This window comes from Oncorhynchus masou, chromosome 30, assembly GCF_036934945.1.
Source record: "Oncorhynchus masou masou isolate Uvic2021 chromosome 30, UVic_Omas_1.1, whole genome shotgun sequence".
Taxonomy (NCBI): domain Eukaryota; kingdom Metazoa; phylum Chordata; class Actinopteri; order Salmoniformes; family Salmonidae; genus Oncorhynchus; species Oncorhynchus masou.
In genome coordinates, this window is record NC_088241.1 from 54,247,923 (window position 1) to 54,269,145 (window position 21,223).

Below are 21,223 nucleotides of genomic sequence, written 5' to 3' on the forward strand. Positions count from 1 at the left end.
CTAGTAACCGAAAGGTTGCTAGATTGAATCCCAGAGCTGACAAGGTAAAAGTATGTCGTTCTGCCCCTGAACAAGGCAGTTACGGCCGTCATTGTAAATAAGAATTTGTTCTTAACTTACTTGCCTAGTTAAATAAATGTAGGCTTGGGGTTTGCTCTATTCCACATCAGGTAACTGATGCATTCAGTATAAATACACCTTATGAAACAGCAGGGACTGTGAAGAGGCACAGACACACTTACAAATGATAAGACGTACACGTTCAAATCAAACTTTATTTGTCACATGCGCCGAATAGAACAAGTGTAGACTTTACTGTGAAATGCTTATTTACAGGCCCTTAACCAATAGTGCGGTTCCGGAAGAGTTAAGAAAATATTTACCATGGAGACTAAAGTCAAAAGTAATACAGTAAGAATAACAATAACAAGGCTATATAAAGGGGGCACCGGTAACGAGTCAGTGTGCAGGGGTACAGGTTAGTTGATGTTGTATTGTAAATATGTGATAGTGGAATAGTGTCCTGAGATAACTCAGTAAAAGTATTGGGTAAAGTGTTTTAAACAGTATGTAACTGCCTTAATGTTGCTGGACCCCAGGAAGAGGAGCTGCTGCCTTGGCAGGAACTAATGGAGATCCTTAATAAACCCCAGGTAGAGTAGCTGCTGCCTTGGCAGGAACTAATGGAGATCCTTAATAAACCCCAGGTAGAGTAGCTGCTGCCTTGGCAGGAACTAATGGGGATCCTTAATAAACCCCAGGTAGAGGAGCTGCTGCCTTGGCAGGAACTAATGGAGATCCTAATGGGGATTAATAAACCCCAGGTAGAGTAGCTGCTGCCTTGGCAGGAACTAATGGAGATCCTTAATAAACCCCAGGTAGAGTAGCTGCTGCCTTGGCTAATGGGGATCCTTAATAAACAGGTAATGGAGATCCTTAATAAACCCCAGGTAGAGGAGCTGCTGCCTTGGCAGGAACTAATGGGGATCCTGTCAGGATTTGGCCAGGGTTGTTCCGGGTTTTGGTCACTAGATGCCCCCATTGTGCTTTTTGACCTTATGTTTTTTCCCTTGTTCCCCATTATTATTTGCACCTGTACCTCGTTTTCCCTGATTGTATTTAAACCCTTAGTTTCCCTCAGTTCTGTGCTCTGTGTTTGTATGTTAGCACCCAGCCCTAGTGTTCTGTGTTTTCTTGTCGATTCCGGTGGATGCTCTTGTGGAATTCTGTTTTTGTTTTGAGTATCTCTTGAGGCTTTTTTGTGCTATTCCTACCACCTTTTGAATTTGCCATTTTTGTATTGAAGGACTTCTCCTTTTTTTACTTTATTAAATACACCGTCTTAAGTACTGCTGTGTCTGCCTCATCTTCTGGGTTCTGCTGACTATTCGTGGCTCAGTTGGTTATGTGACTGTTTCTCACTCCGGAGACCCAGGTTCGTAACCGGGTCCTGACAGATCCATAATAAACCCCAGGAAGAGTAGCTGCTGCCTTGGCAGGAACTAATGGAGATCCTTAATAAACCCCAGGAAGAGTAGCTGCTGCCTTGGCAGGAACTAATGGGGATCCTTAATAAACCCCAGGAAGAGTAGCTGCTGCCTTGGCAGGAACTAATGGAGATCCTTAATAAACCCCAGGTAGAGTAGCTGCTGCCTTGGCAGGAACTAATGGGGATCCTTAATAAACCCCAGGAAGAGTAGCTGCTGCCTTGGCAGGAACTAATGGGGATCCATAATAAACCCCAGGAAGAGTAGCTGCTGCCTTGGAAGGAACTAATGGGGATCCTTAATAAATGCAATCAGAAATACAAATCTTAATTAGCATTGGAGGAAGTGGTGGGGATGGATGTCATATCGAATGTGGGGTTAGTTGTCACTGTCAAACTCATTATTACTATATTGTTAGTGGACATTGCTACTGCCAGTATACAGTATAATAAATCCCAAGCTATTTTAAGCTGTTGCTATAGAGACCTCCATTACAAGTAAACACAAACAGCTTTGGCCAACATATCAAAATGTGTTGGGAATATGTAGTGTGGAGAACGTTTGCATATTGGTAAAACATTGCAGACATCAGAATAGAATGTTGACGCATGGCTGACATCTAAACGATGTAGAACTGTATAATTTAGAATGTAGGCATTCTACACACATCTTTGAGACATCTTGCCATGAGCAAACCATGTCTAAACTGCTCAATGCATCATGTGCACATCCGTTGGGCAGAGGTATCTATGCTATCTGGGTTTGTTACCTCTCTTTCACACACATCATTTTGTCTGTCACACACCCACACATGTACACATGCAAATGTACTAAAAGGTTTTTCTCAAGGCATAAAATGATGCATTTTCAACCCCATCTTTCACAGACTGGAACATGTTCCGGGATTCTTCCGATGGCATTGAGGAGTACGGCACATCAGTCACTGGCTTTATCAATAAGTGCATCGAGGATGTCGTCCCCACAGTGACTGTACGTACTTAACCCAACCAGAAGCCATGGATTACAGGCAACATTCACACTGAGCCAACGGGTAGAGCTGACGCATTCAAGGTGTGGGACTCTAACCCGGAAGCTTAAAAGAAATCCTGCTATGCCCTGCGACGAACCATCGAACAGGCAAAGCGTCAATACAGGGCTAAGATTGAATCATACTACACCGGCTCCGATGCTTGGCTTATGTGGCAGGGCTTGCAAACTATTACAGACTACAAAGGGAAGCACAGCCACGAGCTGCCCAGTGACACAAGCGTACCAGACGAGCTAAATCACTTCTATGCTTGCTTCGAGGCAAGCTACACTGAGGCATGCATGAGAGCATCAGTTGTTCCGGACGACTGTGTGATCACGCTCTCAGTAGCCGATGTGAGTAGGACCTTCAAACAGGTCAACATACACAAGGCTGCAGGCCCAGACGGATTACCAGGACGTGTGCTCCGGGCATGTTCTGACCAACTGGCAGGTGTCTTCACTGACATTTTCAACACTGATTGAGTCTGTAATACCAACATGTTTCAATAGTCCCTGTGCCCAAGAACACTAAGGTAACCTGCCTAAATGACTACTCACGTTGGTAGCCACAAAGTGCTTTGAAAGACTGGTAAGGGCTCACATCAACACCGTTATCTCAGAAACCCTACACCCACTCCAATTTGTATACTGCCCAAACAGATCCACAGATGATGCAATCTCTATTGCACTCCACACTGCCCTTTCCCACCTGGACAAAAGGAACACCTATGTGAGAATGCTATTCATTGACTACAGCTCAGCATTCAACACCATAGTACCCTCAAAGCTCACCACTAAGCTAAGGATCCTGGGACGAAAACCCTCCCTCACTGGATCCTGTACTTCCTGACGGGCCGCCCCCAGGTGGTGAGGGTAGGTCGCAACACATCTTTCACGCTGATCCTCAACACTGGAGCTCCCCAGGGGTGCGTGCTCTGTCCCCTCCTGTACTCCCTGTTCACCCATGACTGCATGGCCAAGCATGACCCCAACACCATCATTAAGTTTGCCAATGACACAACAGTGTTAGGCCTGATCACCGACAACAACGAGACAGCCTATAGGGAGGTGTCATGAGAATTATGTTCTCGATGTTCATAAACTAATTAAATTAAACTACTCAGTGTGTAAGATACTGATTGAAATTAAACAGACAGAGGCCCAGCTAAAATAGTCAATAAGGTTTATTCACGAGAGCGCTGGTTAGTTGTACAAAACCAGTCATTTTATACTGGCTACATACGCACATACGCTTGCACACAAACAGAATTCATACGCACATACATTTGCACACAAACAGTCGGTATCCTACGCACGTACTGTCCTGCTACCCAGTCGACAAAGATTAGGGACCTTGAGAATCACTCCCTGTCCTTTCCCAAATGTCTCAGCGGCCCCCAGCCAAGGTCGGCACCGAATTCTGCTCAGACAGTCTGTTTTTAAGACACTATAAAGACATAAACATTAGCTATATTGTTTTACACTAATTCTGACGCGAACTACACATTTATTGATTAGAATTTTATACATTCTAATCTATTCCATACAATTTTTGGTTTCAGGGTGGAATATTCTAATCATTCAATTAACAGATAAATCCCATTAACAGGAGGAGATCAGAGACCTGGCCTGTTGGTGCCAGAACAACAACCTATCCCTCAATGTAACCAAGACTAAGGAGATGATTGTGGACTACAGGAAAAGGAGGACCGAGCACGCCCTGATTCTCATCGACGGGGCTGTAGTGGAGCAGGTTGAGAGCTTCAAGTTCCTTGGTGTCCACATCAACAACAAACTAGAATGGTCCAAACACACCAAGACAGTCGCGAAGAGGGCACGACAAAGCCTGTTCCCCCTCAGGAAACTAAAAAGATTTGGCATGGGTCCTGAGATCCACAAAAGGTTCTACAGCTGCACCATCGAGAGCATCCTAACAGGTATGGCAACTGCTCGTCCTCCGACTGCAAGGCACTGCAGAGGGTAGTGTGTACGGCCCAGTACATCACTGGGGCTAAGCTGCCTGCCATCCAGGACCTCTACACCAGGCGCTGTCAGAGGAAGGCCCTAAAAATTGTCAAAGAGCCACCCCAGTCATAGACTGTTCTCCCTACTACTGCAAGGCAAGCGGTACCAGAGTGCAAAGTCTATGACAAAAAGGCTTCTCAACAGTTTTCACCCCCAAGCCATAAGACTCCTGATCAGGCAATCAAATGGCTACCCAGACTATTTGCATTGTGTGCCACCCCCCACCTCTCTTTTACGCTGCTGCTACTCTCTGTTTATCATATATGCATAGTCACTTTAACTATACATTCTTGTACATACTACCTCAATTGGCCCGACCAACCAGTGCTCCTGCACATTGGCTAACTAGGCTATCTGCATTGTGTCCCGACCACTGCATGCCAACCGCTCTTTTACTCTACTGCTACTCTCTGTTCATCATATATGCATAGTCACGTTAACCATATCTACATGTACAGTCGTGGCCAAAAGTTTTGAGAATGACACATATATTAATTTTCACAAAGTTTGCTGCTTAAGTGTCTTTAGATATTTTTTGTCAGATGTTACTATGGAACACTAAAACATAATTCCAAGCATTTATTGACAATTAGCATTTATTGACAATTTAGGCTTTTATTGACAATTATATGAAGTTGATGCAGAGTCAATATTTTCAGAGTTGACCCTTCTTTTTCAAGACCTCTACAATACACTCTGGTATGCTGTCAATTAACTTATGGGCCACATCCTGACTGATGGCAGCCCATTCTTGCATAGTCAATGCTTGGAGTGTGTCAGAATTTGTGGGTTTTTGTTTGACCACCCGTCTCTTGAGGATTGACCACAAGTTCTCAATGGGATTAAGGTCTGGGGAGTTTCCTGGCCATGGACCCAAAATATTGATGTTTTGTTCCACGAGCCACTTAGTTATCACTTTTGCCTTATGGCAACGTGCTCCATCAAGCTGGAAAAGGCATTGATGTAAAATATATCACTAGCCACTTTAAACAATGCTACTTAATATAATGTTTACATACCCTACATTACTCATCTCATATGTACAGTGGGGCAAAAAAGTATTTAGTCAGCCACCAATTGTGCAAGTTCTCCCACTTAAAAATATAAGGGAGGCCTGTAATGTTCATCATAGGTACACTTCAACTATGACAGACAAAATGAGAAAAAAAATCCAGAAAATCACATGGTAGGATTTTTTATGAATTTATTTGCAAATTGTGGTGGAAAATAAGTATTTGGTCAATAACAAAAGTTTATCTCAATACTTTGTTATATGCCCTTTGTTGGCAATGACAGAGGTCAAACGTTTTCTGTAAGTCTTCACAAGGTTTTCACACACTGTTGCTGGTATTTTGGCCCATTCCTCCATGCAGATCTCCTCTAGAGCAGTGATGTTTTGGGGCTGTTGCTGGGCAACACGGACTTTCAACACCCTCCAAAGATGTTCTATGGGGTTGAGATCTGGAGACTGGCTAGGCCACTCCAGGACCTTGAAATGCTTCTTACGAAGCCACTCCTTCGTTGCCCGGGCGGTGTGTTTGGGATCATTGTCATGCTGAAAGACCCAGCCATGTTTCATCTTCAATGCTCTTGCTGATGGAAGGAGGTTTTCACTCAAAATCTCACGATACATGGCCCAATTCATTCTTTCCTTTACACGGATCAGTCGTCCTGGTCCCTTTGCAGAAAAACAGCCCCAAAGCATGTTGTTTCCACCCCCATGCTTCACAGTAGGTATGGTGTTCTTTGGATGCAACTCAGCATTCTTTGTCCTCCAAACACGACGAGTTGAGTTTTTACCAAAATTTTCTATTTTGGTTTCATCTGACCAAATGACATTCTCCCAATCTTCTTCTGGATCATCCAAATGCTCTCTAGCAAACTTCAGACGGGCCTGGACATGTACTGGCTTAAGCAGGGGGACACGTCTGGCACTGCAGGTTTTGAGTCCCTGGTGGCGTAGTGTGTTACTGATGGTAGGCTTTGTTACTTTGGTCCCAGCTCTCTGCAGGTCATTCACTAGGTCCCCTCGTGTGGTTCTGGGATTTTTGCTCACCGTTCTTGTGATCATTTTGACCCCACGGGGTGAGATCTTGCGTGGGGCCCCAGATCGAGGGAGATTATCAGTGGTCTTGTATGTCTTCTATTTCCTAATAATTGCTCCCACAGTTGATTTCTTCAAACCAAGCTGCTTACCTATTGCAGATTCAGTCTTCCCAGCCTGGTGCAGGTCTACTATTTTGTTTCTGGTGTCCTTTGACAGCTCTTTGGTCTTGGCCATAGTGGAGTTTGGAGTGTGACTGTTTGAGGTTGTGGACAGGTGTCTTTTATACTGATAACAAGTTCAAACAGGTGCCATTAATACAGGTAACAAGTGGAGGACAGAGGAGCCTCTTAAAGAAGAAGTTACAGGTCTGTGAGAGCCAGAAATCTTGCTTGTTTGTAGGTGACCAAATACTTATTTTCCACCATAATTTGCAAATAAATTAATTAAAAATTCTACAATGCTATTTTCTGGACTTTTTTTTCTAATTTTGTCTGTCATAGTTGAAGTGTACCTATGATGAAAATTACAGGCCTCTCTCATCTTTTTAAGTGGGAGAACTTGCACAATTGGTGGCTGACTCAATACTTTTTTGCCCCACTGTATATACTGTACTCTATATCATCTACTGCATCTTTATGTAATACATGTATCACTAGCCACTTTAAACTATGCCACTTTGTTTACATACCCTACATTACTCATCTCATATGTATATACTGTACTCGAAACCATCACTCATTCATATATATTTATGTACATATTCTTTATCCCTTTACACTTGTGTGTATAAGGTAGTAGTTTTGGAATTGTTATTGGTTATTACTGCATTGTCGGAACTAGAAGCACAAGCATTTCTCTACACTCGCATTAACATCTGCTAACCATGTGTATGTGACAAATAAATTTGATTTGATTTGATTTGGATTTTTGTTCGTCACCAAACTGTTCCTGGATGGTTGGGAGATGTTGCTCTCGGAGGATGTGTTGGTACCATTCTTTATTTATGGCTGTGTTCTTAGGCAAAATTGTGAGTGAGGCCACTCCCTTTGCTGAGAAGCAACCCCACACATGAATGGTCTCAGGATGCTTTACTGTTGGCATGACACAGGACTGATGGTAGCGCTCACCTTGTCTTCTCCGGACAAGCTTTTTCTGGAATCCCCAAACAATCGAAAAGGGGATTCATCAGAGAAAATGACTTTACCCCAGTCCTCAGTAGTCCAGTCCCTGAACCTTTTGCAGAATATCAGTCTGTCCCTGATGTTTTTCCTGGAGAGAAGTGGCTTCTTTGCTGCCCTTCTTGACACCAGGCCATCCTCCAAAAGTCTTTGCCTCACTGTGCGTGCAGATGCACTCACACCTGCCTGCTGCCATTCCTGAGCAAGCTCTGTACTGGTGGTGCCCCAATCCCGCAGCTGAATCAACTTTCGGAGACGGTCCTGGTGCTTGCTGGACTTTCTTGGGCGCCCTGAAGCCTTCTTCACAACAATTGAACCGCTCTCCTTGACGTTCTTGATGATTCGATAAATGGTTGATTTGGGTGCAATCTTACTGGCAGCAATATCCTTGCCTGTGAATGCCTTTTTGTGCAAAGCAATGATGACGGCATGTGTTTCCTTCCAGGTAACCATAGTTGACAGAGGAAGAACAAAGATTCCAAGCACCACCATCCCTTTGAAGCTACCAGTCTCTTATTCGAACTCAATCAGCATGACAGAGTGTTCTCCAGCCTTGTCCTCGTCACCACTCACACCTGTGTTAACGAGAGAATCACTGACATGATGTCAGCTGGTCCTTTTGTGGCAATGTTTTTTGGGGGTCAGTTCATTTGCATGGCAAAGAGGGACTTTGCAATTAAGTGCAATTCATCTGATCACTCTTCATAACATTCTGGGGTATATGCAAATTGGCATCATACAAACTGAGGCAGAAGACTTGGTGAAAATTAATATTTGTGTCATTCTCAAAACTTTTGGCCACGAACGTACATACTACCTCAATCACCCTGACTAACCGGTCTCTGTATATAGCTTCCCTACTGCTATTTACATCTTTTTATTGTTGTTTTATTTATTTACTTACCAATTTTCACCCAGTTCCTTTTTTTGCACTATTGGTTAGAGCCTGTAAGTAAGCATTTCACTGTAAGGTCTACCTGTTGTACTCGGCGCACGTGACAAATAAACTTAATTTGATTTGAAGATGTGAGTATACAAATTAGCCCTATTTCAACCCAGAACCTTGGTCTTTCTATTAATGTTGAAAAGAGTCGTGTAAGATATCATGGTGCTGAGAAATACACACAAGAGTAAACGCGTGACAACCAACCCTGGTCTCCCCTAACCTCCAAAATGTACATTTATGGACAAAACATCGGATTCTGCAGTGAAACTGTGAGAGCCTGTTGCGTGAGACACCATCTGAGACACACACATGCGTTCACACACTTACAAACACACACAATGTATCAACATTCAAACATAAAACTGTTCAAACCTCAATATTGTGCTTTGTCTCTAATCCCAAACAATAAACCCTAACTTTAACCTTTCACTTCTGACCCCTGACCTTGACCCTATTTGGGGATGGAATGTCCAGACTCCTCTCGACAGTTGTAAGGCATGGAACCCCTTCATCCCTTCCTCTTCCAGACAGAATTCTCTCCTCTGACTGTGGAATCTCAATGGAACACCTGGGAGGGTCTGGACTAACTCAACCACAGAGGCTGTCATACCACCAAAGATCAACCATATGGAATCACTGAGGAGGACGGAGAGAGAGAGTGAAAGAGAGAGAGAGAGAGATACCAGATACCAGTTCCAGATATTCTCTATAACCTGGTAGTTACATTGCCATTAAAGAAACAAGGCTGGGAACAACTGCTGATTAAGGCCCAATATGACCTTTGAGCACTGGAATGCAGTCTCCTATATCCCTGCAATAACCTAGCCAGGCCACGTAAGCCCTATGACTCTCTACTCTCGTCGTACAGGACGCCTCAGGCCCACAGGGAGTACACACACACTCAGAGGTAGGGTATGACAAACATTGTGAAATGTTTGGAGGGATCAAAATGTAATTTCCTTGGGCTCCCTGACCTTATCACCCACTATCATCAAGCAGACAAAAGAGAAGTTTCCATTTGAGTCACAACTGCTTGAACAACCTGTTCCAGCTCAGTGCAGTGTCTGACTATATAGTGATTTAGTAGTGAATGGAGTCTGTTTCTTCATTCTGGTTCAGTAGTTAAGGTTTCTCTGCCATGTTGGTTCACTAACTGTGGAGTTGCCATGGTTAATCCTACCATGTTGGGTTTGTTGTCGCTGGACCAGCAGACAGTGCTGAGGCTGGGGTAGACGTCAGACCAGCCAGCCTCGGTACAGTTCCTACTGATGTTGCCTAAAAGAGAGAACATACAGGAATAGAAGGAGGGATTGTCAGGAATCGTGAATTTGCCCAAGGTGTGAAAATGCAAAGCTAAGGCCAACTCATACTATATTTTAAAATGTTTAATAGACAGATAGACATACAGACAGGTGCAACGGGAGACAGACACGGTCCTCCAGATTGTCTCGCAGCAATCTACTGCTGAGTGAAGAACAAACCACTCGTTATATGCTCATTCCTTATCTGTTGGTTCCCTCAGTGCCAGGCCCAGACCATGACAACTGTGGCTCAGAGTAACCTGTAGATGATTCTATCTTCTGGACAGACCTTTAGCTGGGTTACAGACACCGGCCTAAGCCTCAGGAGAAGGTCTCTCAGGGTGCTAAATCCTGCTTTATGGTGACCCCTAATCTCAGAGTGGGTTCATCGAGAGGCCACTAATACATTTAATTTGCAACTAGAATTTTTATACTGACAGGATGTACAGTATGGTTGATGGAATGATTGAGGTACAGCGGGATGGAGGAATAGATTTGTGTTTACCTTGTCGTCCGAAGAGGTGTGTGAGAGCAGGGGGGCAGGAGAGAGTCACCACCTCCCCTAATGCTGCTGGGGCCCAACACGAAATGTTGTCCCATAGGCCACCACAGCCTACACACACACACACGCACGCACGCACGCACGCACGCACGCACGCACGCACACACACACACACACACACACACACACACACACACACACACACACACACACACACACACACACACACACACACACACAACCCGTGGGAAAGCAGACACAGGTCACAGGCGTTAGGGGACCCTGTGTACCAACAGATACGATTCTGTTCACTTTCACTACAGCTACGCATGGTGTAAACCCGTACAAACAGGTCATAAGAAAATGTACACACACACAACCACTCATGCATGTCAAACCTGTATGTGTGTGTGTGTGTGTGTGTGTGTGTGTGTGTGTGTGTGTGTGTGTGTGTGTGTGTGTGTGTGTGTGTGTGTGTGTGTGTGTGTGTGTGTGTGTGTGTGTGTGTGTGTGTGTGGGCTGTGGTGGCCTACGGGACACCATTTCGTGTGAGAATGTGTCTACCTGCAGGCTCCATGGATTGTTTCTTCAGCTCATAGTGACATACTAGCTCTGCCCTCTGCAGCTCCCAGAGGAAGTGACACGTGGGATTTCTCCCGCTGACTTTCTAGACAGAGAGGGAGTAAAAAGACAGTCAATGGATGTGTCTCAACTTAACTTAACTGCCTCCACTCCTCGTCTTCTCTCCTCGTCTTCTCTTTTCTTCTCCTTGTCTCCTTCACTCATCTATTTAGGCAGACATATTGGCTGTACCATTTGGAATATTGAACTACATGAGAAACTGTGGGAGAGGGAGAAAGAAATAAGGGTGGAAATAGAGAGGGGGAGTGTAAAGAGAGATGGAAAAGAGACGGAGAGAGAGGGAGATTCTTGCATTCCTTTGGACAGAGCTCACTGTGTGGAGAGGGTTAAAGGCATTGGGTACTTATCGTGACCACAGGCAACAGGAACATCCAAACAAACAAACCAAGAACAACCCCCTCCACTTAACACAAACACACAGACAGACAGACAGACACTCACACAGCCATCCCTGTGCTAGGTATGTCTTCTGACTTGCAGGCTTTAGGATATTCACTTACAGACAAACATAAACTGTGTGTGGGGTTCATATGCTTGTATTGTGTGTGCATGTGTATAGGTGTGCATCCGTGCGTGTGAGTAGTTAAGCTGGGTGATCTATGAAGTTTATATTGTGAATTAATACTTCGCTCTGCCATAGTTCAGGACTATCATTGTGATTACACCTTTCCCTCCTTGCCACTCCTTCCCCTGCACCGGCCGCATCCTCTTGGCATCTCTGTTCCTTTTGGAGCTGATTTATCAACTCTACTGTCACCAGAACACAAACAACCAATAACCCACAACCTCATTACTGTCTCAACCAATCACACAGTTCCCCGTTACTGTCTCAACCAATCACACGTTATCTCACCACTACCAATGGAAACATGTAACATCCTATAATATGTCATTTATTTATTGCACACAAAATTGAAATTCTCAATATCCTGACACTGTGCGGGTTTCCAAGAGAGAGAGAGAATGGAGAGAAACAGAGAGAGAGAGAAATACAGACAGACAGACAGACAGACAGACAGACAGACAGACAGACAGACAGACAAAGCGAGAGAGAGACAGGTGGATTGTAGTCTCTCTAGACATCCAGGTTGCCTCCCACAATTTTCAAATATTCCAGTTTAACATGTCTGTATGTAATAGAACCTCAGTTTGGCATAGAGGAACTAAGTCATTACCTTATTCGCTTGAACAAAATACAAAATAGTAGCTAGCAACATTGAGATCACAGAGGTTACTTTTAATGAGCACTTTTCGCAAGTGGCTAGTTTGCTTCAACTACTTTCACAAGAACCACTGCAAAGGTTTTGCCTGCAAACTTTGGTTTTTAATTGCGATGTTCTGGCATGTCTGCCTCGTGATTTGTTGGAAGAGTTGTCTGTCTGAGGAGAACCCACCCTGGATCAAATTAAGTAACAATGGGATTAACCAACACATTTTTAGCTTAAAAGTGTCAATTGGGGTCATTTTTTACACCAAATTGATAATGATTGCAAAGACACACTCTGTCAAGCAGTAACAGTTTAAATTTTAATAATATTTTGTAACACAAGTAAATGGTTTAAGTTCCCCAAAACAAGCATATATTTTAACATTTTCACATATTTATAGTCAATATTTTGTATTTTTTTCATGTTTTGAATAGATATTTTGATACATTTCATCCTTAGCCACTTGTTATGAACATGTGTCTGTTATTCATTCAAAGTGCTGTGTTTCTGTGGTGCTCTGATGCTGATAAATTGACGATTAAACTAATCTGACATACCGGTACAACCTAAAATGGCCACCAATATGGGCGATACGGGCGCTGGTGCCATCAGATGTTTACTTTGCCTTCAGATAATATTCACACCCCTTGACTTTTCCATATTTTGTTGTATTGACTTTAAAATAGATTCAATTGAGTTTATCCCATAACGTCAAAGTAGAATTATGTTTTTCTACATTTTTATAAATTAATAAAAATGAAAAACTGAATTGTCTTTAGTCAAAAAGTATTCAACTCCTTTGTTATGGCAAGCCTAAATAAGTACAGAAGTAAAAATGTGCTTAACAAGTCACATAATAAGTTGAATGGACACACTGTGTGCAATAATAGTGTTTAACATGATTTTTTAATGACTACTTCATCTCTGTACCCCACACATACAATTATCTGTAAGGTCCCTCAGTTGAGCAGTGAAACACAGATTCAACCACAAAGACCAGGGAGGATTTCCAATGGGCACCTATTGGGAGATGGGTAAAAAAAAGCATAAATTGAATATCCCTTTGAGCATTGTGAAGGTATTAATTACGCTTAGGATGGTGTATCAAAACACCCAGTCACTACAACGATACAGGTGTCCTTCCTAACTCAGTTGCCGGAGAGGAAGGAAACCACAGGGATTTCACCACGAGGCCAATGGTGACTTTAAAACAGTTACAGAGTTTGTCTTTGATAGGAGAAAACTGAGGATGGATCAACGACATTGTATTTACTCCACAATACCAAACTAATTAACAAAGTGAAAAGAAGGAAGCTTGTACAGAATAAAAATAATCCAAAACATGCATCATGTTTGTAACAAGGCACTAAAGAAAAACTGCAAAAAACGTGTCAAGCAATTCACTTTTTATCCTGAATACAAAGTGTTATGTTTGATACATATCCAATACAACACATTACTGAGTACCACTCTCCATAGTGGTAGGTACATATGCTTGTAATCGTTAAGGACTGGGGAGTTTTTCAGGATAAAAAATAGAATGGAGCTAAGCACAGGCAAAATCCTAGAGGAAAACCTGGTTCAGTCTGCCTTCCACCAGACACTGGGAGATGAATTCACCTTTCAGCAGGACCGTAACCTTAAACACAAGACCAAATATACGCTTGAGTTTCTTATCAAGATGACAGTGAATGTTCCTCAGTGGCCGAGTTACAGTTTGACTTAAATCTGGCAAGACCTGAAAATGGTTGTCTAGCAATGATCAACAACCAATTTGACAGAGCTTCAAGAATTTTGAAAAGAATAATGGGCAAATGTTGCACATCCAGGTGTGGAAAGCTCTTAGAGACTTACCCAGAAAGACTCACAGTCGTAATCGCTGCCAAAGTTCCTTCTACAAAGTATCGACTCAGGGGTGTGAATACTTACGTAAATTAGATATATGTATTTCATGTTCAATAAATTTGCAAAGATTTCAATAAATTTGCAAAGATTTTCACCATGTCATTATGGGGTATTGTGTGTACAGATGAAGTCAGTTAGTTTACATACACCTTAGCCAAATACATTTAAACTCAGTTTTTCACAATTCCTGACATTTAATCCAAGTAACAATTCCCTGTCTTAGGTCAGTTAGGATCACCACTTTATTTTAAGGATGTGAAATGTCAGAATAATAGTAGAGAGAATGATTTATTTCAGCTTTTATTTCTTTCATCAAATTCACAGTGGGTCAGAAGTTTACATACACTCAATTAGTATTTTCGTAGCCTTGCCTTTAAATTGTTTAACTTGGGTCAAACTTAAGTTTGTTAAAAATAAATTTGTGGAGTTGTTGAAAAATGAGTTTTAATGACTACGACATAAGTATATGTAAACTCCCGACTTCAACTGCAAATGGGCGATTATTACTATTATATTTTAATCCATTTTGAATTCAGGCTGTAACACAACACAATGTGGAATAAGTCAAGGGGTATGAACACTTTCTAAAGGCCCTCTAGCATACCATGAAAGAACGCTATGGGCAATCAACTCACTTCCAATTGCATTTGACTCATGAGAATCTCGACTTGGTATAAAAACATATAAAGACTGGAAACTAAATATGCATTTACATTCTTGTTTCTTTTCAGTTATAGTGGCTCTATATTTTTCAGAGTACATCAATCTACCTGTATGTCAGATGTCACAACGTTTACCATTTCGCCCACATTGTCAGCTTAGCTGTCCACCACTGATAGGCTTTTACAAAGGATAGATCATTTTTCATTCCTCCATATCATCACAGCATTTACAGTAGCCCTAAATACTTTTTTGTTGTTGTCAGTTACTAGTTGCTTGACAAAGTCTTAACATTTCTGAGGGATAAAAGAAAACTTGGAAAGGACTGAATAAGCACAACGTAGATCAATCAAGTGTTTTTTCACACAAATATCAATGTGTCTGACTATGACTTTATTATTTTAAACAAAGATGTATAACATAATAGACTTAAGTAAGAACAACTTATTTAATAAGTGTAAAAAGTAATTGTAAAAAGTCAATAACGTTAGATTAGCACAGCGGATAAATAAAGATATATTTACTCAATAACCTAATATTTTGTTAACAATACTCGAAAACATGAAGTTATAAGAACATCCGCTTTACATCTGAGTGAAGTACCACGTATATGATTTGAGTTCTACAGGCAGTTGGAGATGTTTGAGAAACGCTTATTCAATTGGTTTAATGAGTTGGGCAATTACTTTCTACAGTGCACCTAGCCAGTGGTGACCTGCCATTGTTTACAAACCTGTTTTGAGGCCCATCTGTTCTGCACATTATTTTAGCATGAATACATGTCACATATCAGTTTGCAAACAATGTAAAAAATATATATAATTGAGTTAATAAAGCCACATACAAACAACTCTTTTTTTGTTTTCTTGAGTAAGGCAGCTCCAAAATGCAAGTGTTTCAGCCTAGCTCAGTGCTTTCTGTGGTGGTGGGCCAGCCAGCGGAAAATTTGGATCATAGGAGTTGTTAATGTTCTCTAGTTGCGCCGTGTTTGGCTCAGTGTTCTGTCACTCATGAGGACACTACATCACCGCTCAAAAATTCAAGCCCCTTGGGTGCTGCCATCGACTTACATTAGAAGTGCCCATCCAAAAGGCTCAAGGTCATTGGCCACAGATAAAATTACGTCAAATCCCGTTTTGTCTACCTTGGATTGATCATGTCAACATCATACTTTCAAAATCTTAGCTAGCAAGCTAAACAAGCAGTCATCATCATGAATCAGGTTGACAATCTACTGGTAAATCCTTTTCAAGCCTTGTCATATGAAGAAAAATTATAGATGAAACGTATCGGAGCTCATCGGCCAGTGGAGATAAACATTACACAACAAGTTGGAAATAGCAAATTCTACAATGAGTGGTTTGGAAGGAATCAGTGGCTAACTGTAAGCGTTGCAAATCAATCACTATCCTGCTATTAAGTGGAGTGGGTGTGTGGTCCAAGTCTGGTTTTAATGGTCTCTTTCCAGGCTTAAAATGATAAACATTCACATGACATTCACATGACTTCTGCCACATTCAAAACATCTGGAAACTCAGAACTGGGAATCTAAGAGTTCAAGACAACTGGCAACTCTGGAAAAAACGAGCTCCGACTGGGAAAATACATTTTGAACAGTCATCCAATACGGAATTCCAGATAAGGAACTCAGGCCTCTTTCTAGAGCTCCGACCTGAAGATCACTGACATCATGATTCAACCTTGTTTTTTCCAGAGTTGTTTTGAAAGCACAATAAATCCAGAGAATGCCAGACTTTGATGCCAAAATTTGCCCACAAGGACCGCAAGGACCGCCGCGCCACCTTCCTGTTCAAGTGAGCGCAGCACAACAAGGTGAGTCCAAAAATGTATTGTATGCTGCTACATAAATTATGTAATATGACAGGGAGTTATGTATACTGTAGCTAAGAAAGTAATACTAAGTGTTTGTTGTGTAATAAGCTGTTAGTAGCTTACTACACAACACCCTAATAATGTGGTCCCTTTCCACCTCATAACTTAGCCTACTGTTCTGACTTGGTGATGTACATGTAGCCATTAGCCTGTTTTAGAGAAATGTAATAATTGAATATTGTAATTGTAAGAGCTTTGATTGTCTGCTTATATGCCCCCTTTATTTGTCCTAGGGTTCTGACTTGTTGTACAGGTAGAACACTGTAAGAACGGCCCATGTTCTTAATTCTGTCACTGTACATTTCAAAAGTGCTAAACAAATAGTTAAATTGACTATGTCCATCCTAACTTGCTCATTAATGTCTTAATCGAAATTATGGATTGGCTTTTATCCTCTGTGATCCCCTAATGCCATAGTTTGTACATTAAAATTGTCAGTAGAAACCACATTTGTTTAAGCAAGTCAGCCATATCAGCTATGTTTATTAAATGACAGTAAATGAGGCTGAATTAACTATTTATCTGCCAGACGAGGCTCCGCTGATAGCCAGGTGTAGCAATGGTAAAGATTCACTCCATGGTGCTGAAAAGAAAGCTCTGCGGTTGGGACAGCTTTATGGAGGCCCTAACAGTTTGTAGACACCGTTTGTCACCGTTATAGTGCACTTACTGTATTGTTTAGTATTGTGCAGTGGCTTTGCTGTTATGCATAGTATTTATTTTTTTATCCCACCAAGATTTACATGCTAAAATCGCCACAGAACCTACCTGTAGGTGACATCTACTCACCACACGCAAAAAGCAGAGTGCGAGGAACAGCAGACCGACCCGTGACCGCTCCATGGTTGCAGGCCGCGCACGAGCAAGTAGTACTCCGAAATGTCCAAGCGCACCGTGGGGTCTTGTCACACTTAGCGGAACTCATGGGGACCCTCTCAGGGCGCAGCTCGAGGGCAGAGCCCGCATAATATTTAACCCCGAAAAATCAATAAGTCATCAGACACCGAAAAAAGTACACATTAATAATGGTCATCAGTCAATTGGTGAAGAAAATAATCACAGCTTGTAAACGCAAAAAAAAAAAAACGTTCCACGAGGTGTCCGTTAAAATCGTACAGAAAGCTGTTTGTACTGGTATGGAGAGAGAGAGAGAGAGAGAGAGAGAGAGAGAGAGAGAGAGAGAGAGAGAGAGAGAGAGAGAGAGAAAAGCAGGGAAACTATGAAAAAGAAAGAGAATGCTGGAAAGGTGGGGAGTCAGTCCGAGTCACAGAAAGCTCTGAGGGCAGCTATCAGAAGTGAGGCGGAGGTCGGTTTGACAGCAGAGATCTCTTTCCCGTTAACTTATGGCACTGGGCGTTCCCGTCAACTCCGTCCAGCCTCTGCCCGCGCCTGAGTGATCCGCGCTACCGAGGCAGTCAGTGGGCTCAATAACAACAGCACTCACTCTCACACAGAGAGAAAAGGAGAGCGATAAATAGAGAGAGCGAGAGACATTGTATACGGCTGGGGTTGGGGTCAAGGGCAATTATTCAGTCTTAGGCAAGGTAACTCATCACATGACCTCTTCTGTCACATTAAGTCCCTGGATGGTTAGTTTATTATCTTCAAAATGAGAAGATGTGTTGTAGTTTCTGTTCAGTGTACTACAACTGTGGTTCTGGTTAAGGACAGAGATTAGGCCTAGAAGCCTACTCCCTAGACTCCTAGTCTCCAATCATTTCTGTCTGGACGGCAAAGATAATCAGTTGTCTAAAGGGTATTTAGCTTGTTTAGAGTAGGACTATGAGGTATGAGTTGAGTGTCAGAGTGAAGGACATGTAACTTAGGTTTACCTGCCTGGTGTGCCATCTTCCTGGCCTTCAGTTTACAGCACCACCACAGTGACCTCTAGCGGCCTTCACCTGAACTACACTCTACATGCTCGTAGTCTTCGAAACCTGATAGCTGATAGTGCTCCGAAATGCCAGAATGACTGTCAGAGAATTATAATGAAAGATAGATGTCTCATCAGAGGTACTCTGATGCATTCCTGTGAGGAGAAAAGATAAGAAGAGAGGAGAAATAGGGGAGGAGAGAAGAGATGAGTGGAAAAGAGGAGAAGAGAGGGTAAGGAGAAGAACAGAGAAAAGGAGGGAGGGGGAGTCGGTTGAGAGGAGAGAACAGCATATAGTGAAAAGAGGAGAAGAGAGGAGAGAACAGTAATAGAGTGAAAAGAGGAGAAGATAACAGGATAAAGGGAAAAGAAGAGAGAAGAGAACAGCATAGAATGAAAAGAGAAGAGAACAGCATAGAATGAAAAGAGAAGAGAACAGCATAGAGTGAAAAGAGGAGAAGAGAGAACAGCATAGAGTAAAAAGAGAACAGCATAGAGTGAAGAGGAGAGAACAGCATAGAATGAAAAGAGGAGAAGCGAGGAGAGAAGAGGACAGCATAGAGTGAAAATAGGAGAAGAGAGGAAAATAGGAGAAAAGAGGAGAGAACAGCATAGAGTGAAAAGGAGAAGAGAGAACAGCATAGAATGAAAAGAGGAGAGGAGAGACGAGAGGATGAAATTCCAGTGATAAACTCATCCCAGCTGTGTCCTGTCTGACTCACAGATCATTCAGTCATTTACGAGTTTAATGTGATGATGAAGAATGTCTTTATACCATAACAACATTCACATGGCTGAGAGCGAGAGGGCGAGAGAGAAATAAAGAGAGATTCAGTCCTCACACAACCACTTCTGTCACATTAAGACCCTGGAAGGTTCGATTTCACAGCCTGAGATGGTCTTAAAGGAGTTGTGGTATTGTCCATGACAGGAGGGTGGGGAAAGGGAGTGAGAAAGAGAAGAGGGAGAGTGATAGTCTCAGATCTTTGAAAGTACCTCCTTTTTAACAGCTCATGTCATATCAACTCATAATCCCAAATTGTTATTGACTCATCCTTGTAGTTGTGGCCAAAGCATACATTAGAGACAACCCACTCCGTTTGGAAATATTTTGAAGACAATATATATATGACACCCATCAGATCAGTCTGTTTTCACAGTTCTCCTCTTTCTTTTTCCCTTTTCTTGCTCCTTCTCTCTCCCTATTTCCTTTTCTGTCATTGGTTGAGTATTATACTGATGTACTGTATCTGGTACTGTACCGTATATTGGGAACTACAGAGGAGTAGTACAAATGTTAGCCTTATTTGGACAAAAACAGAGATTCATCTTCAGATGTGTTTGTCTGAGATCAGTTTGTGTGTTTTGAAAGTGTGTGTGTGGGTCTGCGCCTCAGTACCAACATATTCATGTGTGACACACACACAGTTTCCTGTTATGACATGATAATGTAAACATGGGAACCCACTGATGCTCTGAGTAGTCTCTATTCAGTTCCTGCTTGTCCGCTAGAGCAGTGGTTACTGTTGAAAGTTGCAATAGTAGAATGCACAAGGTGCAACTTCTAAATTGGGTAGTGCATCATCACTTCCTCTTGTCATGTCAGTCATTACACACCTTAGAGCTATTTATAACTTGTCAGAAATGTCCAGATCAACTAGCCCATGTAAGCGAACATTTTTTTAGCCCATAGATAGTTGTAATTTTTTAGTCACTCAAACATCACATGAATATACATTAGACATGGCCAAACATATAGAATTGCAAGAACATTTGCTTTAAATCTGCAAAATTGTATTTGCACCTTTTGACAAAATATGTAGAATTGCAGAAAATAAACCTGCAAAATTCATTGGGGTGTTCCCCAATGCTGGAAGGGGGGCTCCAAGGGAAACATTTTGGGAACCCCTGCACTGGAAGCCCCCATTAGTGCTGAAAAATCTGTCCATAGAGTAGGGTTAGAAGTCAACCAAGATCTAAGGTCAGTTTAGCATTTCCAACCCCTACTGCTTCAGGTTAGGATTGGTGAAGGGAACTGATCCTAGAACATGTGAAACTCCTTTCCCTCTATGCTGAGCACAACTGAAAGCATGTGAACCAATAACAGCACACCAATCAAAGCACTTTATTGCACCGTATAGTATGACATTGAGCCAACGGAAGGCTCTTATAAAAGTGTCCTTTTGATCTTTTCATCATGTGTACAAAACAGTCACACACACCTGTACCGTACAAAATCAACACTATTTACACACAATATATACATACAAACACACACACACACCATGCAGTCTCTCTCACCTCTAGTTTCTGGACCAGGTTTAACCCTACCCACCAGACTCGTTTCTCTCCAACACACAGTCAGGGGCTGATAATGTCATCACCATTCCCCAGTACAGAATAACAAGCAAATAAATACACGTCATGATATGCATGTTTTTCATACATGGCATCACATTATAGCTATCTGAGACAAAAGTAGCTGATGAATTAAATAAAAATTAGATGTGTTTTTAATGATCAAACT

General features: G+C 42.1%; 1 protein-coding gene across 5 annotated transcripts in view; it reads right to left on the minus strand.

The window, feature by feature from the left end:
* LOC135522779 (vasoactive intestinal polypeptide receptor 2-like) overlaps positions 1-18,556 on the minus strand; it is a 24,030-nt gene extending 5,474 nt beyond the window's left edge. Inside the window, exons 1-4 of one of the 5 annotated variants that reach the window (XM_064949365.1) lie at positions 17,613-18,556; positions 11,080-11,178; positions 10,519-10,626; positions 9,893-9,987 (exon numbers count right to left, since the gene is read on the minus strand). In XM_064949365.1, coding sequence (XP_064805437.1) covers positions 9,893-9,987; positions 10,519-10,626; positions 11,080-11,178; positions 17,613-17,748 — 438 coding nt within the window. In that variant the 5' untranslated portion in view covers positions 17,749-18,556. Of the gene's footprint in view, positions 1-9,892; positions 9,988-10,518; positions 10,627-11,079; positions 11,183-17,591 lie in introns of all 5 variants that reach the window. The other 4 variants (XM_064949364.1, XM_064949366.1, XM_064949367.1 and 1 more) reach the window with 4 other exon arrangements.
* Between the last annotated feature and the right edge of the window lie 2,667 nt (positions 18,557-21,223).